The 24,590-nt window shown below is 44.5% G+C and overlaps 1 protein-coding gene across 2 annotated transcripts in view; it reads left to right on the forward strand.

Moving 5' to 3' along the window:
• The window catches only part of LOC134206411 (serine-rich adhesin for platelets), a 250,008-nt gene extending 225,969 nt beyond the window's left edge, over positions 1–24,039 (forward strand). For both annotated transcript variants that reach the window (XM_062682125.1, XM_062682126.1), the window contains 2 exons: positions 14,498–14,596; positions 21,637–24,039. In XM_062682125.1, coding sequence (XP_062538109.1) covers positions 14,498–14,596; positions 21,637–22,860 — 1,323 coding nt within the window. In that variant the 3' untranslated portion in view covers positions 22,861–24,039. The remainder of the gene's footprint in view (positions 1–14,497; positions 14,597–21,636) is intronic.
• The last annotated feature ends 551 nt before the right edge of the window (positions 24,040–24,590 follow it).

The following is a 24,590-nucleotide window of genomic DNA, read 5'->3' on the forward strand; positions in this document are numbered from 1 at the left end:
GTGCTTCTTTCCGCTCCTGCGGTAGCTGTTCTGTTTCCTAGAATCTGATTATAAGTCTGTGTGGTCAAGTGGCCAGCTTTTCCGGCCCATCTTGATGAGTTCAGCTCCGATACCATCCTTACCAACTGCTTTATTGCTCTGAGGCTGTTGGATGGCATCCTTAACTTACTCAAGGTAGATGCTGGTTGTTTTCCATTTTCCGCTTCGCTGAACTGACGTAGTCGATCAATTGCATATTATTCAACAACTCGGCCGTACGAAAACCATTTTTTTGTTAAATATCTTGGCTGTGATATGCACAGCACATGTTTCGAAATGGACAAATTGATATGAAATTTGCGTAAAAGAATCAAGGTTGAAAAAGAGGTTGAGGGTTCGAGACCCTCCAAGACACGTGAATTCTTTTTCGCAAATTTCATATCAATTTGTCAATTTCGAAACAAGTGCTGTGCATATGCACAGCCAAGATATTTAACAAAAAAATGACATAGTCGTCTACTCTGGTGCCTTCACCATTACTGCCTATATGTTAGCGCCTTTCAAGTGTTTCTCTAGATGCTGTTTCTACCTTTCGAAAACCACACGTTCGTAAAATCGTCACGATGCTCCCGATCTTATTTTTATATATCTCGGTTCGCGATACGAAGTCTTTGCTGGATGCGTTGAGCTTCTGATAGAACTAACGTATTTCTTGAGAACGGCACAACTGTTCCAGCTCCTCGCACTTCGCTGCTTCTCCTTCAAAAACGAGTCTACTGCCTCCGATCTACTGCGATCGCCCGTGCTGCGTCTTTTTCCTCCAGAACCTGTCTGCACACTCCGTCGAACCAATCGTTCCGTCGACTTCATCCCATATACCCGACGTTGCACTCTGCAGCGTCGTTAATGGATGCTTTTACTATATACCAGCAGTCCTCAAGAGAGGCTCCATCGAACTCAGACTCTTCCGACAAGGCTTTCGAACGGACGGACATTTTTAGTTATAGTGGAGTATAATCTTTATTAACTGTCCTCCGCAAACTCAATATTGAATTTTGTCTGCGCTTTTCAAAACCGTACAGGTTCAAAACTAAACTTGTTGATCTAAAAAAAATCTTGAAGCCTGTCAAACGCGTCTAGTCGTTCTGATATCCATCCGTCTCAATATCCGGCTAGAGGAGTGTATATAATATTGATTGCTGCCATTTTACGAATTAAATTTTCTTTGTTTTTGTTCGTATTCTTTCAGCAAGAAATAGATCAATGCAAGATTTTGACTTAACCTCACTTTTTTGACAGTTTGTTTACAGACTGTTAGAATGAAAATCAAATCCATTCAAAATAATTTTAATCCAAATATCCCAGTGACATTCTACCATAAATCAATCATAGAAGACATCAATCACCCTTATTCTTGTTTACGTTCGAACGCTCATTCGATCGAAAGTTAATGCGCATTCTCGTTTACACCAGAAAAATCAAACGGAGAAACTGTTCGAACGAATCGCATTCGTTAGTCCGTAAACAAGAATACTGAAGAATATTCTTAATAAAACGAACAACAGTTTTTCTGGAAGCTATTCCAGAATTCAGTCCCTTATTCCCTGTAATCAAGCTGTCACACTACGTCATCATGCAGTACTCTATTGCAGATCCTTGAATGTAGATACAAACAAGTCAGTGAAGGATATTTTTTTGACTTTTGAGATATTAAAAAAATTAATAATATAATTATCGCGCTAGGATCAAAGGGGCGTAATTGCATTGATCGATTTCTCTTCATCGATTTTTTTTCTTTTGTTAATAGCTCAACTGTGTTGAAAGTTACAACTATGATTGATGATTCTGAAGCAAGATTAAAACATCCTTTATCACGATGATACATAAAATTTACGGAAAACTTCTGAAATTCGGTGCAATAATGAAATGAAAGAAAATCTCGACGAAGAAAAATTGATGATTAAAATCTGTAAATATTTTACCTACCTACCTGGATACTTGGTTGGCAAAAGCGTCGATACACCTATGCCTGGCGTATTGTAGAGCTCCATAATCGTCGGTCTTGGGCGATGTTCCTCCAGTTTCCCCGATCGTTTAGGGTCCTTAGGTCCGACTCCGTGCAGCCAGCGTCTTCGTGACCTTCCACGAAGTCGCCGGCCCCTACCTGGTTATCTGGTGAATATTGTTCTCGCTATTCTTTCTTTCGACATTCGCACTATGTGACCAGCCCACTGGAGTTTGCTGTATTTTATATGATTCACAATATTTTCTTCTTTGTATACTTGTTACAGCTCATGATTCATGCGTCTGCGACACACACCATTTTCTAGTTTCCCTCCGGGTGTTGTACGTAGCACTTTTCGCTCGAAAACCCCGATAGCTCTTCGGTCCGCCTCTTTTAACGTCCATGCTTTATGTCCATACAGGGCCACTGGTAGAATCAGAGTTTTGTATAGATGACGTTTTGTTCCCTTGCATCACCCTACTTCAATTCGGTCACAAACGAGGTTAGCACTTCGTCTGCAATCCGAATACTTGATTTCAAGCCATCCAGCGTTGCACGTATCAGTCTAATCAGTTTCGCCGGAAAACCATGTTCGGACATTATCTGCCACAGCTCAAATCTTTTCACTGAATCGTACGCTGTTTTGAAATCTATGAACAGATGGTTAGTCTGCAATAGATCAAATAGTTCAAATTTCAAAAAGATTTTTAAAATCGACCGGTCAACTGGTATTCACAATACTTATGCTTAGATAGACTTCTGGTGAAAATTTCAGCTCAATTGGTTGAAAGTTAGGTTTTCTTTTTGTGTGTTTTCGGCATGATTTTGCCTCTAAAAAATTGTAACTCTGAGTGAGGTGAACGAAATTCATTGCATCAAAACTAAATGAAAGCCATACCCAGCGGGCAAGTCTTTGCCATATGCCAGCGGGCAAGTTTTTACCACAGACAAACAGACATAACACATTGAAATTCACTCATCAAATTAATCGTCGTTTAAACACTAACGACATCTGTTGATTTCAGTTAGTTGGACAAATCACGAACCAGATGGCGGTAGTGAGCAAACGTCAAACTAGAGCAAATCCGATGTGCGCGCCACGAGTGATCGATTGGCCAACTAATGATTATTTCAATTGACCAGTAAATCAGTGAACGATGGAAATTTGACGAGTGTTATGGCTATTTGTCTGTGTTTTTACCATATGCCAGCGGGAAAGTCACACTCTCGTCGTGTTGCCTTTTATTTCTGCGGTGGATTCGTTTCTCTTCTGCTCTTACACTGTACCGCTCTCTGTTGTAGCGGGTATGAGCCACTAGCATTCGACTCCTAGCAACATTTTTCTCGTCCGTCACTCGCTGGCACTCCTCATCAAACCAACCATTTCGTTGGCATCGCTATGCAGTGCCTAACACTTTCTGCGCTGTTGAAACGCATTGTTCTGTTGTTTCGTGACACTGGATAGTCACGCCCGAATTTTTGCAATTACAAGGTAGTGATCCGAGTTAATGTTCGGACCGCTGAAGGACCTTACATCTATAACATCCGAGAAATTTCGTCCATCGATCAGCACGTGGTCTATCTGTGAGCCAGTGTCTCCACTCAGATGTTGCCAGGTGTGTTTGCGGATATTCTTACGTGGTAAGGATATTCTTAGGTAAGGTACCCCGGGGCAAGTGGGACCTAAAAAAACGCTAGTTCAGCAAAATCGCTAACGCATACTTAGAAAACAGGGTATTTCAGGACATGGATACATCATTATATGCTTCCGTTGTTGAAGTGTAGACGTGTCGAAAGCCATTTATTCAGTTACAAAAATATTGGTAGTGACATAAATAAATTTACCTGTGGGACCCAATTACCCCTACAAACGGGGCAAGTGGGACCTATTCTGCTCTATACTGTCGAACGAAACTAATTTGAAGAATGAAGATATAATGTTCATGTAATTTCTGAGTCGTAGTATTTCAGATCATGGATGGAGGTTTATTGATTGTCAGACTTTTGTTTTTGGCAAAAGAAAGGGATTACAATGTTAGCAGATATAAAAGCAGGACAACAGCCGGTTTACTGTTTAATTGTCTGTTGTCTGGCTTTACATTAGCTTACTTTCTTACCAAATGTCTTAGATGGAAGAGATAAGCAAATCTTTGTTCACTTTTCGAATGAATGTTTCTCTGTTTAACACGAATTATTTCATAAATTAGAACTTCAAAAGGAACGTTTTTATTCAGGCGGTGTTGTGAATTTGTCTTAGAACGAAATGGCCAATTTATGCCTTAAGCACTTTATTTATCTGAAAATCTGTTGTAGAATAAGGAGATTGTTTGCACCGTAAACGAAAAATTTTGCATAGTTATAACCATTGCTATTTTCCATGAGGGAGATAATTTTCAGAAAGTAAAATACACATCTGTTAAATCAACTGTACACTACTACTTAACAACTAAACCAACGGTATCAACTGCATTTGATTCAGATCCATATGATATATGAGTGTCGAAGTTATTTTTCACTAGACAACAATCTAAAAACAGGTAAAATGGCTCTATCGAAAATATTGTTCAAATATGCCCCACTTGCCCCATGTATGTTAAAAATCCAGGGAAAGTGAAAATTGCAGATTTTGGCTTTAATCAAAACTTTTAAACCGTTTTTGATGTCACACAATTATTTAATTGCTCAAAATATTCACTTTCTACATCAATGATGAATTTAGAAACGACTATTTTGTTGGAAATCCATTGAATTAAAATAAAAGTAATAGATTTTGCCGGTAGTTTAAAGTCATGATTAAACAATACCATAAGTATGGTGCCGCAAATGGTTTTGATTTCAATTTTTTTTGTGTCAGGCAAATTCGTTTATAATTCTGCTTCATCTTTCTAGAACATTGTCACCATTAAAAACGTTCACCGATTAATCGGTAGCCATAGTACCCACTTATCCCGGGGTACCTTACTGCTGTTACCGTCCGCGATAACAATGGATAATTTACTCAGCCACTCGCTTTAATGAACAATCATTTAAAATTCAGAATTCTATCAGAACTAAACCTACTAAAAAACGAACGCGGCTCCGGGCTCTACCAAGGGCGAAATCTCCATCAAGACCCAACTAGATCCGGGGCGAATAACGAAAAACAAAACCCGAACGTTGAAAGACGGGTTTGACGTTGGGCCGAGGGAGGAGAACGATTGAGAACGTGAACGATTATTATTTTTATTATTATTTTTATTATTATTTACTCAGACTAAGGCCGAAGTGGCCTGTGCGGTATATAAGAGTCTTCTCCATTCGGCTCGGTCCATGGCTACACGTCGCCAACCACGCAGTCTACGGAGGGTCCGCAAGTCATCTTCCACCTGATCGATCCACCTTGCCCGCTGCGCACCTCGCCTTCTTGTGCCCGTCGGATCGTTGTCGAGAACCATTTTCACCGGGTTACTGTCCGACATTCTGGCTACGTGCCCGGCCCATCGCAGTCGTCCGATTTTCACGGTGTGAACGATGGATGGTTCTCCCAACAGCTGATGCAATTCGTGGTTCATTCGCCTCCTCCACGTACCGTCCGCCATCTGCACCCCACCATAGATGGTACGCAGCACTTTCCTTTCGAAAACTCCAAGTGCGCGTTGGTCCTCCACGAGCATCGTCCAGGTCTTGTGTCCGTAGAGAACTACCGGTCTAATGAGCGTTTTGTAGATAGTCAGTTTGGTACGGCGGCGAACTCTATTCGATCGGAGCGTCTTGCGGAGTCCAAAGTACGTACGATTTCCAGCCACTATGCGTCTCCGAATTTCTCTGCTGGTGTCATTTTCGGCAGTCACCAGGGAGCCCAAGTACACAAATTCTTCTACTACCTCGATTTCGTCACCACCGATGCAAACTCGCGGTGGGTGGCTCACATTGTCTTCTCTTGAACCTCTGCCTATCATGTACTTCGTCTTCGACGTGTTGATGACTAGTCCGATCCGCTTAGCTTCCCTCTTCAGTCTGATGTAGGCTTCCTCCATCTTCTCAAAGTTACGTGCCATAATATCTATGTCGTCGGCGAAACCAAATAGCTGGACGGACTTATTGAAAATTGTACCACTCGTGTTAATCCCTGCTCTTCGTATTACCCTTCCAAAGCGATGTTGAATAGCAAACACGAAAGACCATCACCTTGCCGTAACCCTCTGCGGGTTTCGAAGGGACTCGAGAATGCCCCTGAAACTCGAACTACGCACATCACCCGATCCATCGTCGCTTTGATCAACCGTGTCAGTTTATCCGGAAAACCGTGTTCGTGCATTAGCTGCCATAGCTGGTCCCGATCGATTGTATCATATGCGGCTTTGAAGTCGATGAATAAATGATGTGTGGGCACGTTGTATTCGCGGCATTTCTGCAGTACTTGGCGAATGGCGAACACCTGGTCCGTGGTGGAGCGTTCGCCCATAAAACTCACCTGGTACTGCCCCACGAACTCCCTTACAGTTGGTGCTAGTCGACGGCATAAAATTTGGGAGAGTACCTTGTAGGCGGCGTTCAGCAATGTGATTGCGCGGTAGTTGCTACAATCCAGCTTTTCGCCCTTTTTGTAGATGGGACACACGACACCTTCCATCCACTCCTGCGGCAAAACTTCCTCCTCCCAAATCTTGGTAATGACCCAGTGCAGCGCTCTAGCCAGTGCCTCACCACCGTGTTTAAACAGCTCTCCTGGTAGTTGGTCAACCCCAGGGGCTTTGTTGTTCTTCAGCCGGCCAATCTCCTCCTGGATTTCCTGGAGATCCGGAGCCGGTAGAATTATGTCCTGCGCGCGTTCTCCCAGGTCCATCACCATACCGCCATCTTCGTCTGCCACATCGCCATTCAGGTGTTCTTCGTAGTGCTGCCGCCACCTTTGGATCACCTCACGCTCGTTCGTAAGAAGGTTCCCGTTTATGTCCTTACACATATCAGGCTGTGGCACGTGGCCCTTACGTGAACGGTTTAACTTCTCATAGAACTTTCGTGTGTTATTAGCGCGGTACAGTTGCTCCGTTTCTTCACGGTCTCGATCTTCCTGCTGGCGCTTTTCCTCCGGAAAATCGAGTTTTGTCTGTTCCGCGCCTGTTTATATCGTGCCTCGTTCGCCCTCGTGCGGTGTTGCAGCAATCTCGCCCATGCTGCATTCTTCTCTTCCACTAACTGCTCACATTCGCCGTCATGCCACCAGTCGTTTCTCTGATCCGGGGCACCGTGCCTAGTGCAGCGGTTGCGGTGCTACCAATGGCGGATCGAATATCTCTCCAGCCATCTTCAAGAGACGCTGCGCCTGGCTACTCTTCCGTTGGAAGTGCCACTTCCAGCTGCTGCGCGTATTCTTGGGCTAGTCTACCGTCTTGTAGCCGCCCAATGTTAAGCCGCGGCGTCCGACTTCGACGCGTGTTGTACACCGTCGAGAGTTTTGAGCGAAGGCATACTGCAACGAGGTAGTGGTCGGATTCAATATTCGCACTTCGGTAAGTGCGGACATTCGTGATGTCGGAGAAGAATTTACCGTCGATTAGAACGTGATCAATTTGGTTTTCCGTTTCTTGGTTAGGTGATCTCCATGTGGCCTTGTGGATATTTTTGCGGGGAAAGAAGGTGCTTCGGACTACCATTCCGCGGGAGACTGCGAAGTTTATGCATCGTTGGCCGTTGTCATTCGATACGGTATGCAGACTATCCGGTCCGATGACCGGTCTATACATTTCATCCCTTCCTACCTGTGCGTTCATGTCACCGATGACGATTTTAACGTCCCGCAGTGGGCATCCATCGTATGTCTGCTCCAGCTGTGCGTAGAACGCTTCTTTCTCGTCGTCGGGTCTCCCTTCGTGTGGGCAGTGCACGTTGATGATGCTATAGTTGAAGAAACGGCCTTTAATCCTCAGCTTGCACATCCTTGCGTTGATTGGCTGCCACCCAATCACGCGTTGGCGCATCTTACCCAGCACTATGGAAGCCGGTTCTCAGCTCGTTGGTGGTGCCACAGCTTTGGTAGAAGGTAGCCGCTCGATGCCCGCTTTCCACACTTTCTGTCCTGTCCAGCAAATCTCCTGCAGCGCCACGACGTCGAAGTTGCGGGGATGTAATTCATCGTAGATCATCCTGTCGCAACCTGCGAAACCTAGCGACTTGCAATTCCATGTTCCAAGCTTCCAATCGTGATCCTGTATTCGTCGCCTAGGTCTTTGCCGATTATATCGAGTCGCATTATCTCTTATATTGTTCGTAATGATTGGTTTTCTAGGCGGCTTATTGGGCCTGCGCAAACCTCCTGTCTCGTCGGAGGGCCGTCGTGTCAGGGCTGTCTAGCGTCCCACCTAACACCAGGACTTGGGCTTGTGCGCTTTGAGCGGCACACGGTCGCTCTGGTGGGGCCTACTTGCGGATACATGCAGCTTTTTATAGAGGTTTAACAGGGCCCACTGTCAAACCCCACCACATCCTAGGCAAGCCCCACAACTCGCAGATGGCCTGGGGAGGGATCGTCAAGCCCTTGGACATAGTCCCTGCTGCCCCCAAAGTGAACGTGAACGTGAACGATACCAGACGTGTTTACGGGAGGAAAAATAATAATCGTTAAATTTTCTAAAAAGAAAGCTGAGCTTGGTGAATTGCTAGTGAAAGCCACGGGGAGATCGACGAAGTCCCGGAAAGGTGGGCCAATTGTGTGTGCGCCCAAGAAAAACTGCGCCTAGTGAAAACCAGTGATTGTGGACGGCCATCTGGGGTGAAGAAGAAGAGCACGTGCCAGTCGACCGAAATCGACCCAGTCCGGCACGTCTTCAGACTTGCCAAATAAATCTCCCTGAGTTCCGGAGAGACTGATCTCATCGCCCGAACGTAGCAAGATTGCCCCCCCCCTTGGCACCGTCGTCGAGAAGTTAGCCATGCGGTACGCATTACCCTCGATCAAACGTGTCCATCCGAGGCGGAAGTATCATCGAGTCCAACCAGTCAAGACCGAGTGCCAGAACGTATTCTCGCTCGGAAGCACCGTTAAGTGAATCAGCGATCTCTCTAGCCCCGGTGTCGACCCGAGCCTGCCCAGTACGAGCCTGTCCATTTGAGTCTCGCTAGGCCGCAAAGCCGACCGGTACCCTACGCTGGCAACGTACCCCTGGCATTCCCGTAGAACTTTGTTGCATCAACCCGAAGCGACGTCAGTGTTTGGTGAAGCCTCCTAGCTCCGATATAGCCCGAGTCACGAGTACGGACAAAATTTCGTACCTTCATCATGTGGCGTATATCAAGCATGCCACTATGGGCCCCAACCCAACAATCGGCCGCAACAGCTATACTAACCTTAACTAACCCTATTCAGATGAACTAAAACTACCTTTTTCACTAACATGTTCTTCAATAAAAAAAAGTAAAATGTATCTCAAGCTTTTCTTATTTGTTCATAAGGTGCATGACTGTCCAGTGGTCCATTAAGGTCTTCCTCTGTCCGCTTAGTGGTGTTCTAGTTTGTCCCCTCGAGCTGGTTAAACGTCGACCCTGAGAATTAGAGGTGAGCTAGTTTGGGGCGTGAGGACGTCCACTGCCAAGACGTGTGGACGTCACAGACACGCTGCTGATCGTTACACTGCTGATTTCCATCCCTCTAGTAGCAGCAAAGGTTACAAGTCGCAGACCATTATCATTGGTAGCGGAATGAAGGTTTTCCGTACCAATGACAGGGCGAAAGAATCTTTCTTATCCAATCTGCGCATTTTCATCCCCGATGACAATCTTTACATCGTGTGTTGGGCACTCTCCGTAGGCCTTATCAAGGCTCTCATAGAACTTTCTGATCACCATGAAGCCAAAGCCTTATTCTGCTATGTCACCGCCGCTATAGCAGATATGGTACTTGAATGAAGTGTTAGCTATGGAATCCATCGCCCGGAATTCACGTTCTCCAGGTCTGGACCACCATATTTCTTGGAGCCAGGAGCCAGGAGCCCAACACGTGCGGGTTCATTCAAAGTTCTCACGTTCCAAGACCCGACGTCCAAACGTTGTCCTTTATTCGTTGCCGGGTATGTTGCCGTTGAATCAATCCGTTTGCTCTACTAAATATTTTATACCTTTTAAATATTGCGCTTTGCAATAAAAAAAATATGCGCAGTCAGTATAATATCAACATTTACTCATTTTGCCACTATTGCTGATCGCATAATACTGGATAGATCGTGTTTTGTTCTGGAAAGCAGCTTTTGGTATTTAAAACACATAATTTATGCTCTACTCTACGAACTTGGTAGTCATACGCCATGGTTACCGCTTCTGCTTCATACGCAGGAAATCGCGGGTTCACTCCCAGGCCCTTTCCTTTCTCCTACTCTGTGCCTTCTCATGTATTTATCATGTTCTAGCAATCGCTAGAACAGTATATGGACTTCATACTTTTTCCATTTTTTATCAGTTACCGTCAACTTGACTATTCTAGCAGTAATTTTTAACATTCGAAATAAACTTAAGCTCGTTCTTGTACCTTATTAGAACACTAGCTTTATGTACCCGGCCTTGCTCGGAATTGCCAGTTTGGTTTGCAGTTTTCTTTTACAATCGGAAAATGATAAAACCAATTGGTCAACAGGGTATTGTGTTTACTTATTCATACTTTATCATTTGATTAAAAGAAGGCTTTTGGAAACATTGACTGATTTTGAAGAAGGGATCGTGGGTTTGAAAGGTCTTATTCCGGGCAAACGTCTATTTCTAAAGAAGGAAAAACATTCATCGATACCATATTCCGGGCAAAGCATATTTTTAAGAAGGGATCACACCCACCATTGCCTTATTCCGGGCAAATGCCTACTTTTAAAGAAGCAATCACATCCACCATTCAGAAGGAAACACATTAATCATTGCTTTTCACAGGGCATACAATTTTTCCGATGAACAACAATACCCAATCCCAATACCCCCCCCCCCCCATTCCGAAAGTCCCTTCCAGCCTCTCTATAATATTTTCCTTTGGGTAGGGATTACGTGTTTACGTGTTTGGTTTGAATTGACCTATGCGATAAAAAGGTATACTAAACTGTTCGTTTAATGAATATACCTTCTCTCTCATTTAGCTATGGCACTCATACCCAGTCTGATATAGTCTTCCTTAGACAAATAATATGGGTTCCAAATTTGCTGGACATCGATAAATGGGTTCAGAAGTCATGCTGAATTGATCGATAACTAAACAATACCCCCTCTCCCACACCCTTCCCCTTTTTTAAAATTACTTAACCACATCCACTAAAATCGCTTCCTTAGGACAGACAATATTTGATACAAATTTGGTTCAAATCGGTCATGAGGCTCAGGATTTACCCTGAGTTGATCGGTAACTAAGCAATACCCCTCCCCCCACATCCTCCCTCTTTTCCAAAGAGCATGCATAACCCCCTATCGTCCCCTTCTTAAGATAAGGAATTTGTGTTCCAAATTTGGTCGAAATCGGCCAAGGGGTTCAGAATTTAAACTGCGTGGATCGATAATTAAGCAATACCCCTCCCCCCATACCCTCCCCTTTTCCAAAGAGCATGCTCAACCCCCCTATCATCCCCTCCTTAAGATAAAGAATTTATGTTCCAAATTTGGTTGAGATCGGCCAAAGGGTTTAGAATTTACACTGAGTTGATCGATAACTAAGCAATACCCCTCCCCCCATACCCTCCTCCTTTTCCAAAGAGCATGCTTAACCTCCCTATCGTTCCCTCTGTAAGATAAAGGATTTGTGTTTCAAATTCGGTTGAAATCGGCCAAGGGGTTCAGAATTTACACTGAGTTGATCGATAACCAAGCAATACTCCTCCCCCCACACCCTTCCCCTTTTCCAAACAGCATGCTTAAACCCCTATCGTCCCCTTTTTAAGATAAGGAATTTGTGTTCCAAATCTGGTCGAATTCGGCCAAGGGGTTCAGAATTTAAACTGCGTAGATCGATAATTAAGCAATACCCCTCCCCCCATACCATCCCCCTTTTCCAAAAACGCATGCTCGACCCCCCTATCGTCCTCTCCTTAAGATAAAGAATTTGTGTTCTAAATTTGGTTGAAATCGGCCAAGGGGTTTAGAATTTACACTGAGTTGACCGATAACTAAGCAATACCCCTCCCCCCACACCCTCCCCCTTTTCCAAAAAGCATGCCTAATTCCCCTATCGTCGTCTCCTCAAGATAAAGAATGTGTGTTCCAAATTTGGTTATAATCGGTAAATGAGTTCAGAAGTTATGCTGGAACATACATACAAACATACATACAAACATACAAACATTGAGTTTTATATAGATAATAATAATAATAATAATAATAATAATAAATAATATAATATATAATATATATATATATATATATATATATATACTAGTCGACCCGGCAGACGTTGTCCTGCATAGTAGGCGAAAATGCGCGTTGTGAACTGGCCATGCGAAATTTCCATACGGTTCTTAATTTTAGTTTTTCACGATTTACTCCATCTTACCCGTGATTTTCGCATAAGGAAATATCTTATAAACCCGTCGGAAACGATAACGAATGTTTCTGCTGAAGAAATTAAAAAAATCCATCGAGCCGTTTTCGAGTTATGCGGATACGAACACAGACCATTTCATTTATATATATATATATATATATATATATATATATATATATATATATATATATATATATATATATAAAAGAAGAATTATCCTTTCATTCCCAAGCACATTGACAACTCGTTAACCGAGACGAACCTCTGCCATAGCACCTGATCTTCAGATTCTAATAAAACTCCGCATGAGCTTGTGGCAAGTGCAAAGGTTTTCTCGGCTTGCAGTGGACTAATGACTGTGCGCACATTTAGGTTGGAATGCAAATCCGATGACCCGTCAGTTGGCTCCCCACATTCTAGGTTCCCCATCTATTGGTTCCGATTGTTCTGATCAATCACGGAGTAGCAACTATGACGTGTAGTACAGTCATCATGCTTATGTTCATTATCGAACGACGCGCTCTTCATATTCAAAGTTCTTACAAAGTCAGCGATCATCACCCACCTAATGGTTGATTGCATCACGGCGCGCTATGATGCAGCTCGACGAACTTGTCGGTCGCGTAACTTGATTACCTCATTCTCTGTGCCCTGCAATCCACCCCAGCCTAATGGCCACCAGATTTGCCACCTAAATTGCAGTAATTTTGTTGTCATTCTACCACACAGATTGTTACTTCTTCACTAATGGTCTCGTTCGGGACTTGTGCACATCATGCCTCTTAGTTAGCTTCGTTCCCTTTGCACAGAGATTGACGGTGACGTGATAAAATCGGACTAAGTAGAAATCGATATTAGTGCAAGTTCCACATGTGGAATTAAGTTATAAACACCCGAGCTATAAATACAATAGGAAACTATAAGATTATAAAGTAACCAGCTGTCATCACAGCCGTATCCCACAAATAGCAGTAATGCACAAACAATCTTTTGTAGAAGCCTGACTGTGGAGCACACGTGACCGGATTGTACAGTAGTGGCCGAAAACAGTCTAATATTTTAAACTTAACTTTATTTATTCCAATGGCAGTTCCTAGCATACAATATTTCTTTCTAAAGTTACTGAAATATTTATAAAGTTTCTTCAGAAACGTGTTTAACTACATTTCTGATTCTCCAACTATTGACCAACACTGCTCATCTAAATACACATATGTACTCCGTATGGTTATTTGCGGTTTTTCTCCTCCTCATCGTCAATTGCACTCATAAATCCAATTCCGACACATTGTTTCCATTACAAAGTTGCATTGTGTCTTGCTCCCTCGACTAACAGCTTGCATTTGCAGTTGGTAAGTGCTCGAGCAAGAGACATTCTCCAACCCCGTTGATGACGATTACGATGGCCGTTGATGGCGCTTGGTTTGTGGTCGACTTTTATTTATTTAGGTATTTATTTTTTCTGCGGAGAATGAAAGTGTTTAGGTTCCACCGCAAATGTTAAATAATCGCGTTTTAAACAATGTAGAAAATAGAGCTTCAAATTATTGCATCTGAACATCGATACGCTGTCGAACACGTGAACTATAAATTATCCACATCTACTGGACTACCGGCTAATGACCATTACCGGTTATAAATCGAACGTGACATTGAGTAGCGCAACCCTTTCTTAATGACGATGGAGACCAATTATATCCATCCACTCATCCAGTTTGTGATGTTTCGAACGGATCCAGCTAATTGTTTCAAATTCAACTGGAAACAAATAAGATAACGAGGTTTGGTTGCGTGTTTCTGTATGATGACTGTTAGCTTTGAATTGTCCCGCGCTGCAACAATGGCATTGAAAATTAGCTCTTTCCGGGCCGGAGTTAAAGATATCTACGTTTTTTTGTCGAAATTAGCTAAAACAACAATTATGTCTTTGTGATAATCTATGAAGTGCTTTAAGATCGCGTGATCGGTAAACGAACCTCGATGTTTGCCTTTTCTGATACCAAACTGACGTTTGTCCTTCCATTTCATTACAGGTTCTACAACAACGGCTCGATCAGGCTACACGGTCCCGCATCTTTCTCAATAAGAAGTTGGACAAGTCGAAGGAGGATATTGATGATCTCAAGTTTAGGGTAAGTATCATAAAATGGTCGTAAAATGCTTTTTAGTTGAACATCAATTGCGGATTAACTAAGTTCCCTGAGCATTAAAAATCCACTGGCAATTTACGGAAATTTAAACTGTGTTACTCTTGCTGACAAAAACACAACCACCCACAAGTAACTCACAAGATGTAACTCAATGGACACAGTGGTTTTACGTACATAAACCGATAAAACATAAACTAGGCACTTTTTATAAAATCTCCTGAATCGAAAATTATGTCTAAAGCTTCTATAGTGGAATCTCTTCACTTGTCGTACGACAAGTTTCAGGTTTCCCTCTGAAAATTGACAAAATTGCTCATAATTATTTTCGATTTTTTTTATGAATTTATAGAAATGTGGATTTATAAAAAAAATCTATGGGAATCTCCGAAATTCCCCTCTGGAATTTTCCAAAATTACCATCTGGGAATTTTTTACAATTTCCCTCTTAAATTGTGTTAAAATTTCCCTCTGTAAATTTTCAAAATTCTTCTCTGGAAATTTTCGCAATTCGCCTTTGGGAACTTTCTAATTTCTCTTCTGGAAATTTCCAAAATTCTCCAATTTTCGAAACTGTCCACTGGGAATTTCCAAAATTTATCTTTGTGAATTTATAAATTTCTTCTTAAGGTGTTTGAAAAAAATCATCAAATTCATCGTTGAGAATTTACAAAATTCTTTCCGGAAATTTACCAAATTCTCGTCTGAGAATTTATCACATTTACCTTTGGGAATTAACCAAATTCCCTTTTGGTTATTAACTCTCAGAATTTGCCAAATTCCCGTCTTGGAATTTGCCAAATACCCTTCAAGGAGTATACCGGAACGGATTCTGATCAGATTCCGAAGTATCTTGAATCCGGGAGAAAATTGTTACCAAATCCCGAAGGGGATTGGGGATTCTTACCAAATCCCGGGAAAGGTTTTGACCGAGTCGTGGAGGGTATTCTGACTGAATCCCTGCGGAAATTCTGACTTAATGGAAGTGTGACTGAATCTTGATAGGGGATTGTGACCGAATCCCGAAAGGGGATTGTGACCGAATCCCAAAAGGGGATTCTGATCGAATCCCGAAAGTGGATTCTTATCTAATTCCGAAAGAGGATTTTGACCCAATCCGGAAAGGGGATTCTGACCGATTCCTAAAAGAGGATTTTAACCGCATCCCGAAGGAAATTTTAACCGAATCCCGAAAGCGGAATCTAACCGAATCCTGAAAAGGGATTCTGACTGAATCCTGAAAGAGGATTCTGAGTTTTGACCAAATTCCGGAAGGGAGTTCTGATTGAATTCCGAAAGGGGATTCTGATTGAATCCCGAAAGGGGATTCTGACCGAATCCCAAAAGAAGATTCTGACCGAATCCCAAAAGGGGATTCTGGCCGAATCCCAAAAGGAGATTTTGACCGAATCCCAAAATGGAATTCTGACCGAATCCCGAGAGGGGATTCTGACCGAATCCCGAGAGGGGATTCTGACCGAATCCCGAGAGGGGATTCTGACCGAATCCCGAGAGGGGATTCTGACCGAATCCCGAGAGGGGATTCTGACCGAATCCCGAGAGGGGATTCTGACCGAATCCCGAAAGGGGATTCTGACCGGATCTCGGAATGGAATTCTGACCGAATTCCGAAATGGGATTCTTACGAAAAGAGATTCTAACCGAATCTCGATAGGGGATTCTAACTGAATCTTGAAAGGGGATTTTGACCGAATCCCGAAATAAAATTCTAACCAAATCCCGAAAGGAGATTCTGATTCGAATCCTGAAAGGGGATTCTGACCGAATCCCAAAAGGGGATTCTGACCGAATCCCGAAAGGGGATTCTGACCGAATCCCGAAAGGGGATTCTGACCGAATCCCGAAAGGGAATTTTGACCGAATCCCGAAAGGGGATTCTGACCGAATCCCGAAAGGAGATTCTGATTCGAATCCCGAAAGGGGATTCAGACCGAATCCTGAAAGGGGATTGCGACCGAATCCCAAAAGGGGATTCTGATCGAATCCCGAAAGGGGATTCTGACCGGATTCCGAAAGGGGATTCTGACTGAATCCCGAAAGGTGATTCTGATTCGAATCCCGAAAGGGGGGTCTGACCGAATCCCGAAAAAGGAGTCTGACCGAATCCCGAAAGGACATTATGACCGAATCCCGAAAGGGGTATTCTGACCGAATCCCGAAAGGGAATTCTGACCGAATCCTGAAAGTGGATTCTGACCGCATCCCGAAAGGGGATTCTGACCGAATCCCGAAAGGAGATTCTGATTCGAATCCCGAAAGGGGATTCAGACCGAATCCTGAAAGGGGATTGCGACCGAATCCCAAAAGGGGATTCTGATCGAATCCCGAAAGGGTATTCTGACAGAATCCCGAAAGGGGATTCTGACCGAATCCCGAAAGGGGATTCTGACCGAATCCCGAAAGGGGATTCTGACCGAATCCCGAAAGGGGATTCTAACCAAATCCCGAAAGGGGATTCTGACCGAATCCCGAAAGGGGATTCTGACCGAATCCCGAAAGGGGATTCTGACCGAATCCCGAAAGGGGAGTTTGACCGAATCCCTAAAGGGGATTTTGACCAAATCCCGAGAGGGGATTCTGACGGAATCCTGAGAGGGGATTCTGACCGAATCCCGAAAGGGGATATGACTGAATCCCGGAAGAAAGAAAGCGAATTCTGACCGAAACAAAAGAAAGCGAATTTTGACCGAATCCCAAAAGGAGATTCTCATTCGAATCCCGAAAGGGGAGTCTGACCGAATCCCGAAAGGGGAGTCTAACCGAATCCCGAAAGGGGATTTTGACCGAATCCCGAAAGGGGAGTCTGACCGAATCCCTAAAGGGAATTTTGACCGAATCCCTAGAGGGGATTCTGACCGAATCCTGAGAGGGGATTCTGATCGAATCCCGAAAGGGGATATGACCGAATCCTGAAAGAGGATTCTGATCGATTTCCGAAAGAGGATTCTGATCGAATTCCGAAAGGGCATTCTGACCGAATCCCGAAAGGCGATTCTGACCGAATCCCGAAAGGGGATTCTGACCGAATCCCGAAAGGGGATTCTGACCGAATCCCGAAAGGGGATTCTGACCGAATCCCGAAAGGGGATTCTGACCGAATCCCGAAAGGGGATTCTGACCGAATCCCGAAAGGGGATTCTGACCGAATCCCGAAAGGGGATTTTAACCGAATCCCGAGAGGAGATTCTAACCGAATCCCGAAAAGGGATCCTAACCGAATCCCGAAAGGGGATTCTGACCGAATACCGAAAGGAGATTCTGACCGAATCCCGAAAGGGGATTCTGACCGAATCCCAAAAGGGGATTCTGACCGAATCCCTAAAGGGGATTCTGACCCAATCCCGAAAGGGGATTCTGACCGAATCCCGAAAGGGGATTCTGACCGAATCCCGAAAGGGGATTTTGACCGAATCCCGAAGGGGATTCTGACCGAATCCCGAAGGGGATTCTGATTGAATCCCGAAAGGGGGTTCTGACCGAATCCCGAAAGGGGATTCTAACCGAATCCCGAAAGGGGATTCTAACCGAATCCCGAAAGGGGTATTCTGACCGAATCCCGAAAGAGGATTCTGACCGAATCCCGAAAGGGGATTCTGATCGAATCCCGAAAGGGGATTCTGACCGAATCCCGAAAGGGGATTCTGATTGAATCCCGAAAGGGGGTTCTGACCGAATCCCGAAAGGGGGTTCTAACCGAATCCCGAAAGGGAATTCTAACCGAATCCCGAAAGAGGATTTTAACCGAATCCCGAGAGGAGATTCTAACCGAATCCCGAAAAGGGATCCTAACCGAATCCCGAAAGGGGATTCTGACCGAATCCCAAAAGGGGATTCTTACCGAATCCCTAAAGGGGATTCTGACCGAATCCCGAAAGGGGATTCTGACCGAATCCTGAAAGGGGATTCTGACCGAATCCCGAAAGGGGATTCTGACCGAATCCCGAAAGGGGATTCTGACCGAATCCCGAAAGGGGATTCTGACCGAATCCCGAAAGGGGATTATGACAGAATTCCGAAAGGGGATTCTGACCGAATCCCGAAAGGGGATTCTGACCGAATCCCGAAAGGGGATTCTGACCGAATCCCGAAAGGGGATTCTGACCGAATCCCGAAAGGGGATTCTGACCGAATCCCGAAAGGGGATTCTGACCGAATCCCGAAAGGGGATTCTGACCGAATCCCGAAAGGGGATTCTGACCGAATTCCGAAAGGGGATTCTGACCGAATCCCGAAAGGGGATTCTGACTCGAATCCCGAAAGGGGGGTCTGGCCGAATCCCGAAAAGGGAGTTGAACCGAATCCCGGAAGGCCATTATGACCGAATCCCGAAAGGGGTATTCTGACCGTATCCCGAAAGGGGATTCTGACCGAATCCCGAAAGGGGATTCTGACCGAATCCCGATAGGGGATTCCGACCGAATCCCGAAAGGAGATTATGACCGAATCCCGAAAGGGGATTCTGACCAAATCCCGAAGGGGATTCTGATTGAATCCCGAAAGGGGATTCTAACCGAATCCCGAAAGGGGATTCTAACCGAATCCCGAAAGGGGTATTCTGACCGAATCCCGAAAGGGGATTCTGATCGAATCCCGAAAGGGGATTCTGACCGAATCCCGAAAGGGGATTCTGACCGAATCCCGAAAGGGGATTCTGACCGAATCCCGAGAGGGGATTCTGACCGAATCCCGAAAGGGGATTCTGACCGAATCCCGAAAAGGGATTCTGACCGAATCCCGAAAGGGGTATTCTGACCGAATCCTGAAAGGGGATTCTGACCGAATCCCGAAAGGGGATTCTGACCGAATCTTGAAAGGGGATTCTGCCTGAATCCCGAAAGGGGATTCTGCCTGAATCCCGAAAGGGGATTCTGACCGAATCCCGAAAGGGGATTCTGACCGAATCCCCAAAGGGGATTCTCGCCGAATCCCCAAAGGGGATTCTCGCCGAATCCCGAAAGGGATCTCAGACCGAATCCCGAAAGGAGATTCTGACCGAATCCCGAAAGGAGATTCTGACCGAATCCCGAAAGGGGATTCTGACCGAATCCCGAAAGGGGATTCTAACAGAATTCCGAAAAAGGGTTTCTGACCGAATCCCGAAAGGGGATTCTGACCGAATCCCGAAAGAGGATTCTGACCGAATCCTGAAAAGGGATTCTGACCGAATCCTGAAAAGGGATTCTGACCGAATCCCGAAAAAGGATTCTGACCGTGTCCCGAAAAGGAAATCTGATCGAATCTCGAAAGGAAATCTGATCGAATCCCGAAAGGGGATTCTGACCGAATCCCGAAAGGGGATTCTGACCGAATCCCGAAAGGGGATTCTGACCGAATCCCGAAAGGGGATTCTGACCGAATCCCGAAAGGGGATTCTGACCGAATCCCGAAAGGGGATTCTGACCGAATCCCGAAAGGGGATTCTGACCGAATCCCGAAAGGGGATTCTGACCGAATCCCGAAAGGGGATTCTGACCGAATCCCGAAAGGGGATTCTAACCGAATCCCGAAAAGGGATTCTAACCGCATCCTGAAAGGGGATTCTAACCGAATCCCGAAAGGAGATTCTAATCGAATCCCGAAAGGGAATTCTGACCGAATCCCAAAAGGGGATTCCGACCGAATTCCGAAAGGAGATTCTGACCGAATCCCGAAAGGGGATTCTGATCGAATCCCGAAAAGGGATTCTGATCGAATCCAGAAAGGGGAGTCTGACCGAATCCTGAAAGGGGATTCTAACTGAATCCCGAAAGGGGATTCTGATTGAATCCCGAAAGAGGATTCTGACCGAATACCGATAGGGGATTCTGACCGATTACCGATAGGGGATTCTGACTGAATCCCGAATCCCGAATATCCTTGATTAAAGTTGCATATCAATAAAAGCTGGCATTGGTGTTAAGCCTTTATCATAATGGTTTTGATTTAAGTGATTTGGTGTTGGTGTTGGCTACGCTAAAAATGACCTCTTAGCATAATTGTGAGTCTACTCGAATCCTGCACAGAATTCTGTTCGAATCCTGGATAGAATTCTGCTGCACACCCAATGGGATTCTACTCAAATTGTCCTAGGATCCCGAATTGGATTTTGCTCCAATCCCAAATGGGCTTATGTTCGAATCCCAAATGGGAGCAAAATTCCATCTAGAATTCAAGCAAAACCCCATCCGGAATTCGGGCAGAATCGCATATGGAATTCGAGTAAAATCCCGTGCGGATTTGGAGAATAATACTATCCAAGATTCTGATGGGATTTTGATCGGATCCCGGATAGAATTTTGCTTGAATTGTGGATGGGATTCTGCTCGAATCCCTGATGATATTCTGCTCGAATCCCGGATGAGATTTTTCTCGTATCCTTGATGGGTTTCTGCTCAAATCTCAGATTGGATTCTGCTCGATTCCTGAATAAGATTCTGCTCGAATGCTAGATGAGATTGGACTGGAATTCCGAGTGGGTTTATTTCCAGATAGGTTTCATGGTTTATTCTGGATGGGATTCTGCTCTAATCCCGGATGGAGTTCTGCACAAATTCCGGTTGGGATTCTGCACAAATTACTATTAAGATTCTGCTCGAATCCCGGTTGGGATTTTGCACAAATCCCGCTTGGGTTTCTGTTCGAATCCTGGATTAGATTTTACTCGATTTCCGAATTAGATTACTCTCTAGGAACTTACCAAATTCCCCCATTGAGAATTTTCAAAAAATTCCTCTGGAAAGTTTCAAATTTACCTTCTGGGAAGCGGGATCTTTCAATATTTTCCTCTGGGAACTTTTAAAATTTACATCTGGGATCTTTCAAAGCTGTTTCTTTGAGAACTTTTAAAATTTTCATCTGGGAACTTTCAAAATTCCCCACTGGCAATTGACGAAATTCCTTTTTCAGAATTTGTTAATGCTCGGCTGGAATTTAAAAATTTACAGGGAATTTTTTTTTTATTGTTTAGTGTTACATAAATTTGCTAAAACTAATTCTAAACTGTCTTTTCCTGTATCCCATTCCAGCTCGAAGAGAAAACCATCGAACTGGAGGGTACCAAGGCGCAACTGCGGGTGCTTGAGTCCAAACAGCAGCAGCATAGTGCCGGTAAGTCTTCGTCGTCTGGTTTCAGTCCGGAGCACCATCCACATCATCATCATTCTTCGAGCGCCGGATCACCGTCATCGACCGGTGGCACCACCGGTTCCAAAGGTCCCTCGGTGGTCAGCACTTCGGCCGGTGGTATCGTTAGCCATCAGCATCGATCCGCTTCTACCTCGGAACTGGCCCAACTTTCCCCAGTTCATCACCACCAGCTACATCACCATCAGCAGCAGCAGCAGCGTGAGCTGACACTAAGGCTATCCCAGAGTCAGGTTTCAACGCCCAGCATGAAGGCAATGACCCCGCTAGCCATGGATGAGATCCTGCATCATTCGAGTAGTACCGAATCGGCGCAGGACCAGGCCGAACGGGACTTGAGTGGCAGCAGGATGCAGTGTCCGGAAACGCCAAGACGAAGACCAAGCAAGATACCACTTCCCGGAACTAAGGGTTACGTGGCGCCAAAACCTCCAACGGGAAGAAATTTCCTGGCCTCGCAGCAACGTGGGGAGAAGAGCTCTTCTTCCCCATCGGCGTCGCTAACAAGCAAGTCGCTGAACAAGAGCACCGGAAGTTTGAACATGAAATCGACCGGTCCGAGTTCGATCACGAGCAAAGACAAGAAAGATGCGAGTCTTAACCGACCCGATTCGGCTCAGAGCTGGCGCCGGGATACATCTCTCGAAAAAAGCCGCAGTTCCTCTATTCCGGTCTCGAAGGGGGCCGGCTCGCCAACGGTGCTAAAAGCGACCATGGCCACAGTGGTAAGCAGTTCGCCGCTTCCGAAAGCGAAACGGGACTCGCTGACAACGCGAGTGAAGAATCTGGACTCACTCTCCCGGTTCCAGTCGGGGGCTTCCGCCTCGACGGGTAATCTGAGTAAGTCCAGCTCGAAGAAGGATTTGAGCTCGAGCTTTACAACCGGGCAGTTGCGCGACCGGAAACAGAGTGCTAGCGCTATCCGGCGCGTCAGTAGTGCTTCCATCGGGCGGGGATCGTCGTCCGCGGGCGCCGGAGAGCAGAACAACAATAATAGCAACGGTCCCTCCGGTGGGGGAACGACCGATAGCGGGTCAAGTGGTTCCGGGGAAAACGGCAAGGTACGAAACATTCGTTCGACGTTCTGGAATTGGTTGAAGATCTAAGTTATTTTGTTGACGTTTTACGTTTATTGATGTGAGTTCCCTTCATCTCGCGCCGGAAGGAGTTTCTTGAAAAATCGTGTTCCTTTTCTAAAACTTACTTCGTGAGTAGATCAGATCAGTTTTCGATAGTGCTTGGTGATATTTTTCCCCATAACTTGTTTCGTATCGTATCTCTGAACTGAAACGTGAAACTAAGAACTAAGAAGAATAAATCGAGTGCGTGCAGGGTGTAAATTTAAGGCAAATAGGAGCTGTTATCAAAAATAAAGTGATTTCATTGGTTTCCGATAGAAGCGAAACGAACCGAATTTAGCGCATCTAGCATAGATACACTCGAAGTGAAGAAGAAGAAAAATGATGGCCTTATGCACGATCAGTGTTGTTGTTCTACCATTACTACTTCCGGTTTCTAAAACTGGACATTCGTGTGTGTTTCTAAAAGCCTGTTCTACCTGTTCTACTGAACCGAACTGATGAAAACGAACCCCCCCTTATTCGTTGTTTCTATGTTTTCCACTAACATTTTCCTACTACTTAATCACTCGAAATATTTAAGTATTTTAAATATTAAAAAAAAAACACATTGAAACACAATCGGAGAAAACATAATTCGGCCAAAAGTATCGGTGATTGGCGAACGCACTTACACACAATACTCACAACTCATCCCAAATGAAACGGCGCCGCCATCATCGGGGTAGACCCTTCAAGACCATCATCGAGCTCCAACAACCCTCGAGACCGAACGGGTCGAGCCGGCATAGGCGATTAACGGGCGGGTAACTCAGAAATATCTATCGGATGGCATGAATCCTTTGGTTCCAAAACTTGAACGACGACATCAAAAGCCTGCATTCGAAGGATTTTTACATACCCAAACTAAAATACAAAACTCTGTTAATAGTCACATACACACATAATTACACAGCAGATTAGAGCAGACACTCAGACTCACAAAAGAACATTGCGCGCGCAAACTCACTCCAAAAATAGCCAATAGAACAAAATGTAACATTCAGTCCAGAGCACCTCCGCGGACGGGAGGTACGCGTTGGTTGGGTTGGTACACACTGCTAGCTACAAGAGTTCCGACGAACCTTCCCCCCCACACCCTCCGTCGACGACCGTTTGCCGGATTTTTGTGGTTCTACTGTTTCTTCTTGTTTCGTAAGTCATGTTATATTTTTTTACGTTTTTTTTAGTTTCTATTTTCATACATACACCTCATCGTTCTTTTTAGTTCTTGTTTTTATCCTTCTCATCTTCTCATCGACACACCATGCTTCTTTTCTCTGGCTGTTTGTGGTAGTTTTTATTATTTGTGTTTTTTTGGTTTCGTTTCAAAATTCAGTCAAAATTTTAGATTTTAGGTCACCTAAGCTTGAGGTAGATGGGTAGCGTTTGTGCTTGATTTATGCGTATTTTCACGGCTTCCGTTATATAGTTGTAGCTTAGAAATATTGTTCTCATTTTAGTGGTTTCATGCTGTGCATATGTACACCCAGGTTTTTTTTTACGCGGTTGGAATTCATTAATTTCTCGGTTAACCTGAATTTTTACAGCTTTCAAAATCTGAATTTTCTTTGATTTTTGTGATTTTTGGTGCGGTTAACTCATTGCTTCATTGATCCTGAAGGTCTTAAACGACCAAAACCAAACCGTGTAAAAAAAAACCTGGGTGTAATACGTTTTATCCGAAAAATAAATTTAGATATACGATTTCATGAAAC

Source organism: Armigeres subalbatus, chromosome 1 (assembly GCF_024139115.2).
Source record: "Armigeres subalbatus isolate Guangzhou_Male chromosome 1, GZ_Asu_2, whole genome shotgun sequence".
Lineage (NCBI taxonomy): Eukaryota > Metazoa > Arthropoda > Insecta > Diptera > Culicidae > Armigeres > Armigeres subalbatus.